This window comes from Anticarsia gemmatalis, chromosome 10 (genome assembly GCF_050436995.1).
Source record: "Anticarsia gemmatalis isolate Benzon Research Colony breed Stoneville strain chromosome 10, ilAntGemm2 primary, whole genome shotgun sequence".
Classification (NCBI taxonomy): domain Eukaryota; kingdom Metazoa; phylum Arthropoda; class Insecta; order Lepidoptera; family Erebidae; genus Anticarsia; species Anticarsia gemmatalis.
This window is the reverse complement of record NC_134754.1, coordinates 10848704-10856618: the sequence shown is the minus strand read 5'-3', so window position 1 is coordinate 10856618 and position 7915 is coordinate 10848704. Positions and strand designations below refer to the sequence as shown.

At 33.7% G+C, this 7915-nt stretch overlaps 1 protein-coding gene across 1 annotated transcript; it reads left to right on the top strand.

The window, feature by feature from the left end:
* The first annotated feature begins 226 nt into the window (after nucleotides 1-226).
* LOC142976161 (uncharacterized) lies at nucleotides 227-7674 on the top strand. Its single transcript, XM_076119416.1, has 6 exons — nucleotides 227-406; nucleotides 3703-3860; nucleotides 5769-5903; nucleotides 6374-6581; nucleotides 6995-7139; nucleotides 7481-7674. The coding sequence occupies exons 1-6, from the start codon at nucleotides 313-315 to the stop codon at nucleotides 7629-7631; spliced, it is 891 nt and encodes a 296-aa protein (XP_075975531.1). The 5' UTR covers nucleotides 227-312; the 3' UTR covers nucleotides 7632-7674.
* The last annotated feature ends 241 nt before the right edge of the window (nucleotides 7675-7915 follow it).

The following is a 7915-nucleotide window of genomic DNA, read 5'->3' as shown; positions in this document are numbered from 1 at the left end:
AATTAACAAATTATTTCGTTTCTGTAACAAAACTACGACATCCAACCTACACAGTTTTTTAACAGCAATAAACTAAAATACTCTACTAAAAATCTTGAAAGATCTCAAACTCATTAAATCTTAAACCTTATCAAAAAACCAAAACAGTCTTCTTTCCTAAAGAACAACGATCCAATGGAAACGAACACCAAAACGTCAACTTTATATTTACCCGCGTTTCCACGCAAGCGCAGTACGTAACGCGACGAGGTTATGAGCGCACGTGTGAATCGTTCCACGTTTTATCGTTAACATAAAAATTGATTAGTGAACATGAATTCTACCCCTGTGCCTTTGTTAGACTTGAAACCTGAGGAGTTTCAACGTTTCCTGGATTCCTTCGACCATGTGTTTTCGGATTGTGATGGTAAGTTTCATGTTTATACTCGTATGCTGTCGGTTGGACTATTGTTTTAGACGCATGGGTGTTTTTGCCCGTTATAACAATCATTATATCGTCTCCTACCATGGTTTTGTTATAATATCCTGGTACATATTTAATTCTGATAAAGTTAAAAGCTTAGTGCTGTGTGTTTTCGTTTAATTTGGTGTTTGTTTTTGATAGTTCGTAAGCATACAAGATTAATTTCTAATGAATAAATTAACTTTGGTAAAATATTCGGCTTTTTAAGATGGCATATTGTAAATCAGTACTTTTATCAGTTCCACAACAATTTATTTGGTGTTAGACAGGTATTGCACAATGGTTACCATGGTAACGCAAGATGTTAGGATGGCGTCGTTATGCAAAAATGTATTCCCGTCTCTTTCAGTCTGATGGTTCCTAACCAACTTTTAAACCCATTATAGTTACTTAATAAACGTGATTTCGTTTTACACGATATACCTATGAGAAGAATAAAAATAAAAGCATAGTAAACATACACAAGCTATTACGAAACAATAAGATATAAAAATCTTAAAATATTACACTTTAGCATTAAGATATGATAGTTATTTTACGGTATGAGTGAAAAAAATCACTAATTTTTAATTTCCAACCAACTTCATATTAGAATTTTTATCTAAAACGAAGAAACCTTTAAATAAATAACCTTTTTTCTCCGTCAAAAATATCAGAACAGACCATTTAAAAAAAACAATATTGACTCTATGTATGTATATAACGCAAAGTAAGTAATTCGTTTTATAGAGATGGTTTAAAGAAGGAAAGACAAATACATAAAATGTGACTCAAGTTTGCATTCTGCTGTAGATAGGTGCATAGAGAGATAGATTCATAATACAACTTCCGCTACACGTAAGTTGTTATTCTAATTAGTTTTATTCGCTGAACCAGTTTCAAACCCGTCTGATCTAGTTGTTTTCTATTTTTATTATTTTCAGTACTTATCTATTATGTTATTGTTCGTGGTTTACCGGTATAGTCAGCAACAAACGTCAATTAAAGTACCTAACTAACAAGTAGTTTTTTAAAGTTTTAATTAGAATCTTTTGCAGTACTGACGTAATCTCACTACTTGTACTAGTGTTTGGGCTTAGATGACGAAGTTAGTGGGAGGGTTAAGAGTGTATCCCACTGAAACGTAAAAAGAAAGGGTTAACGAAAAATTATATATAATTATGTCATGTCACATAATATTTTCTTTGTACACTTTGCGTTAAATTCACTCTATCAATAATTGACTATTATAAATGTCAGCATTTGACCTTAATGAATAAATGATTTGATTCTGATTTTCGTTTTCAGAGTCATTACTCTTGAATAAAACGGAAGTTTTTAAAAATTAAGGTTTGTTCAGCGACCTTCGTTAACGGTACTTATATGATTCATAAAATCATCTGCTCGTACGAATATGGCTGAAAGCCAACGGGGGAACACGTGAAGTGGACGGAAAATTTCATTCATCTGACGTACATTAAACTTCATGAAATTGATGCTCGTAATCTATATCTATATCTATAGTTAGTAGTAGCTATTTTATGCAAGTACACTCCAGAATTGATTATAGAAGCAACGTTTTTGAAATCCTACTGCAATCATGTGATGATACGATGATGAAAACTTTAGCTAATGAATCGTATATACCGACCTGTTTTTTTTAAGTGGCTAATGCTTTAAGCATACACCTGCACTCTGGGTGGAGTGCAGGGTTATTTGGGACTCACCTGCCAGAAGGGCGGGCAGTGTTAGTACCGACCTGCTAAAAAGCAATGAAATAATTTTCCGATTATAAGTCTAGCATAACTACATTTACTTCCTGCATCAATTCAATTTTACGGTTTTGTTTCAGTCAATCACTGAAATGGCAATCAATCATGTATTGTTCATTGTTTCATTAATTTGTTATTTCATGGTCAAACAGTAATAAGATCGAAACAAATAACTCTTAATAATACAGTAAGGCTCGTTTAAGAATCAACTTATAACGTTGACCGTTTATTCTCCTCTCAGAATGAGGAGGTCTTGACACCGGTGCCAACTCTACCAGTGACGTGAAAATTGTTCGGATTGATTTTCATCCCTCCAAAAAGTTTTAAAGAACTCAGTCAGGCATGTTTAGTTTCATTACGGCTTTTTATTTCCCATTATAGGTCAATATGTACTATTATTGCACTCATGACTTCGATAAATTATTGGTCCGATGCTTTGGGTTTGAATTCTCGAACTCTCGCGAAGTTATAAGAGTGCCTTCTCTCTTATAACTTTTATAATTAAATGTAGGATAAAAGTAAAAGGTACAATTATTGTTGTATGTATTTTTAAAAATAGGTTTCTAAATCCAAGTTACCTTGCCCACCTTTTGCTATTCTCCAACCGTACTGACAGCTCCTTTAATAAAATGTTTGTATTTTAGTATATTTTTTATATTCTACTGTAGCTTTAATATTAGAAATACTACATCATATTATCGTAAATTTTATCGATGCTATAAATAAAATTGTTTGTCATGTAAATAAACCCATCAAATGTTTATATTATGCAATTACACAGTTCAAGGTTCATATTAATGTACGAATTTGACTATTTTATCTGTAAATAAATATAATTTTATTGATGAATAAATATTGATGAGTCACTTATTGCATGTGCGTATAATTTCACCAACTGTAAATAAATGTAACTTGATTTAACAAGTAAAATTTTGACATAATATTATATTCAGCGTTCACGCTTTTGCTGTCATTTATTCATTGTAATTGATTGAAGAAATAGCCACTTACATTATGAAATAAAATAATAATTCATGTACAAAGACTAAATGTAGCAGAACGAATATACGAAAAATCAGCAGTAGTACCTACACGTAACAGGTGGTCCTGTACGACAAGATATATGGATGTCAAGAAAGCAAAAGAAAATTGTAAGAATAGTAGCAAGTGGAACTCTCTTATCCGTACCCTACGAAAAGGGCACACTTAAAAATATACTACTGCCAATAATAAATAATAGTCTGTCTGGTCTGACAACTAGTCTAACCTAAGGGTATTGTTATAACCTAAGTAACTCGGTTGCGAAGGTCAGATAGGCAGTCGCTCCATGGAAAACACTGGTACTCAGCTTCATCCAGTGAGACTGGAAACCGACTCCAACATAGTTTGGAAGAAAGGCTAAGCCATGAGTTATTATCAAAATGTATCTATGCATCAAGTACCATTACAAAACCTTATGCAATTTCTTCATACCGTTGTCTTTTGCAGGAGTAATATGGACAACAAACGCGCTACCTCGAGTAGGCGAGTTCTTCGATCTGATGAAGAAACATGGAAAGACTGTCCACTTTGTCTCAAACAACAGTATACGAACACAAGAGAACTATGAAGATATGTTCAAAGAGGCTAAAATTGAAAATGGATTCGTAAGTATTACTACTACCCAAGCTATATCAATCGTAGTAGGCTTTCGAGTTTGTTTCTTTTGAGTTGTTTTCAAGCTATTTTTGATATTATCGGTTAGTGCTAGAAGGTATTTTGCCTATGGATCTCCATTGGCTAAAAAGTTACCTTTCAGTCAGATTTTATTCAGATGACTATTGTTTCACGAATTTGCGAATTTGTGTTATGTGTTTTTAATATATCGCAGGCATTAGATGGGATTATAGACACATCTTAGTCTATCAATTTATTTGGTTTCATAAGATTTGGTAAAATTTTGTATTTAGTACCAACATGGTCTACTTACTATATGTCATTTTAAACACTTAATATTACAAATCAGAATAATACTCTATGCTACATATTATTATATATTATTGCATTCTACTTCATCAGACTGTAAGCAATAAAACAATAGAAAAGTAATATAACTATCCATAAAACTGGTATATTTCCCATATGTGCACCAGCTAGATTAATTTTATTGAAGAGGTGCTCAACACTAGTGATATCTTATCTGCTACAATAGATTAGCTGGAGTACTTTATAAATAACTAAATAAAATACTGTGCTGTATTACTGCTTTCCGCAAGTAATAACCCAGCTGTTGGTATTCAAGGTCAAATGTATAACTGAAGGAAAAATATTAACTCTTAACCCTCTAGAGTTTATCGCGATATTCAAAATTAAACTGAGCCTGTTGCTACTGCCAGTTTGTATTGATCAAGTGTATGTGCTGTGCGTAAATTCTTCAATAAGTCATAACCCAGTAGATCAGTAAGCCTTCAGGACTAGGGACAGCCTAAGATGTAACTACGAGAATCTATCCCCTCAACTTCTAACCATTCTGTCAAAATATTTGTTGATTGAAAACTTCAGGAACAGCCTTTTTGTCTTTAAAAGACCATTAGACTAAATAATTATGATCGTTTCAAAGTACAAGTACCCACAAATTTGTCCAAGAAACTTGTCGTTCTTTATAGAGTAAAGCCACGGATACACACAGGGACAAATATTCGATGACATCTATGCTTGACTTAGCTCGACACGATACACTTCGCTTAGACTACAGACATACAAGTTGCGCGCTGTCGCCAGATCGAATCAAAGCAAAATCGCCATTTTCGATGGACATGTGGACATTTATTTTGTCCCCCAGTGTATTCGTATCTTTACCTTTATGACCTGGACTGGTATTCACATGTATCTCCAACAGCCCTTAAACCTACCTGTCGCGTGCCAAACATATAACAGCACTTAAATGTGATTATTTCCTACAATGAAACGTTAGTACGAGCAGTTAAGTTTACAACTAAACGACTATTTTACTGCTCAGATAAGATTAGTTTTATACTTGCATTGTTTTCTTGATGGTGTTATTAATTGCTATCAGATTGTCTTATTCCCGGTTTCTGAGTACCTTAGTTAGTTTATCTATCCAATAGCGTTTAAACTCATATAAAAAAACGCAATTGAATAGATAACTACCGCTAAATGTACCTCAGATACCGTGGGTTAGTAAGGTAACTTGGTTTACTCGTAAATTAAACTCCTTTACACAGTGATTTACATGCGATTTTTTTTAAATTATGTATCAGCCATCATAACGACTATCATTAGTGTCCACTGTCCACATTTGGCCTAAATACAAAATTTTTATTTTGACACCCACTCAGATGAGGCTAATGATTGGATATCGATAGGATGACCTAGACTCGTCGTGGTCATTGATTTTGCATATTTCTGTATAATTCTGAATTAAAAGATTACTGCTTAGTTCTATTAAATGGATTTCAAAGTAAATAGCAGCAGTATCCCTTCAACCAGAAGATATAAAAAAAAAGATAAAGTGAAAAATATACCAAATTATATAGAGTTTTATTTAATTTTAGCCAAGACTCACAACACCCTCCGTGGCTATCGTCGAGTACTTAAAAGCAGCGAACTTTAACAAGGCAGTGTACAGCATGGCCTGCCCGCAGACAGTAAAGATGTTGGAAGCTAACGGCATTAAATGCAAAACAGGGGTAAGTGTTAATTAATGCTGAACGAGATAACAATATATTTATCTATAGAATTTTATACACTAAACCACTTCCAAATAACTGTGAGTCGCACGTTTAAAATGTACTACCAAAATAGTTCCTTCGCCGCTCATTAGAGGCGCTGATCAAATTTTCATTTCTTGATGACTAGTCGGTAGTCGATGACGGTAGAGAATTGTGCTACCGGTAGCTTGTTTTATAGGGATATTTTGACAGTTGTTTTTATACACCTGCTGTTACTTTATTTATTAGACAGGTTATCTGGCACTTAAATATAAATTGTGAAACTGGCCCCTAGACGAGAGATTTCGTACAGTTCGAATATTTTTGGGCCTAAGTTATTGACTTGATAAGTTTGCAGCTTACCTGGTAGCAAACAATATCTTAACTTTTCATTTTGACCAAGACAATCATATTTTTTATATTACCTTTTGTTTTTCTTTTATTCGTAGCCAGATCTACCAGCGGACTACTACGAAGATTTCATCGAGTACTTACAAGAGGACCCGGAGATCGGCGCCGTGGTGTTCGACTGTGATTTTAGAGGGAACCTCGCAAAGCTGCACAAATCTATCACTTACTTGAAGAACCCCGAAGTTTTGTTCCTATGTGGAGCAACTGACAGGAAGATTGTTTTCAAGAAAGGATATTCTGCTTTAGGTAATTATTACATATCTACACTAGGGCTTAATAGGCGTAGTCCTTTGAAGGTTGTGAAAAACTTTCTTAATGCATATTATTATATTTATTTGCCAGAGTCCCCTCACTATCGTGGCTTTTGGATTAGTTGTCTTTTGTTTGTTTATAGACAGCAATCATTACTTTAACGCAATACATCAATTAACCATTATCAGATAAAACGTTAATCCCAATGTTAATAATTGTGGTGCTCAATATTATGATCAGTTTTTTGAAGAAAAATATGTTTAGTGCCTACAACTAAAATCATAGCAATACGTATTTTGTCGGATTGCTATACTTTTTTTTCAATCGCGTGCTTTTCTTGTAAGTGCACATTCAATCGAATTTGTTACGAACTCATCTAATATAGTATCTTTTCTTTATTTGTTCAGGTTGTGCAGTATTCACAGAAGTAGTAGCAGCTGAAACAAACCGCCAGCCGATAGTTCTAGGCAAGCCTAGCAAAGTGTTCGGAGAGTTCGCCATGAAACGAGCTGGCATCACCGATCCTAGCAGAGTCCTGTTTATTGGTGATATGTAAGTTGTGTTTAACATTTTTTATGAGAGAAGTAGGGCGTATAAGGGAAGCACGTTCCCACAGTTATGTTTTAAGTTTTACCAAACACAAACGAGTTGCCAAAATTCGAGCCGTTGATGACAAAGTTGACTCATCAATTGGATAAACAGATTTTTTTTCATTCCTTCTTTTTATAATTTTTTACACATACTAAAAACTTATTTTCAAGACAAATATATAAATAAAACTTTAGCTACTTACATATTTTAGATATTTTTATCAGTTTTATTTGGATAACACTGGCCTCAAACATTTAAAAGTATTTCCATCAATTTTATAACACAATCTTCTTTTCATGCAGGATCGAGCAAGACGTCGGCCTCGGCAGAAACACGGGCTTCAAAACACTGATGGTCCTTACAAACATTCCTAAAGAAACCATGCTCGCTCACAAGACCACGAGACCTGATTATTACGCCGATTCACTCGCCAGTATAGTGCCTTTACTTTAAACAAATTGCCTTAAATAAATGTGATACTTAGATAATTTAAAAATGTGTTTTATTCCAAATGGTATTCAGATTTTTTTTATGACATAATATAATATGGGAAATGACTGGATCGAAGCTAACATACCGAGGTCAGACCTATCATTCAGGGATAAAAGTACGCTAACGTGGCACCTGATATTTTTTTCAATAATGCAAATATACATTTTGTTAGTATTACCATATTTTTAGTACTAAATGTAAAAAATGACACACAAATGGCTCAATATGTATCCACTAAATAATTA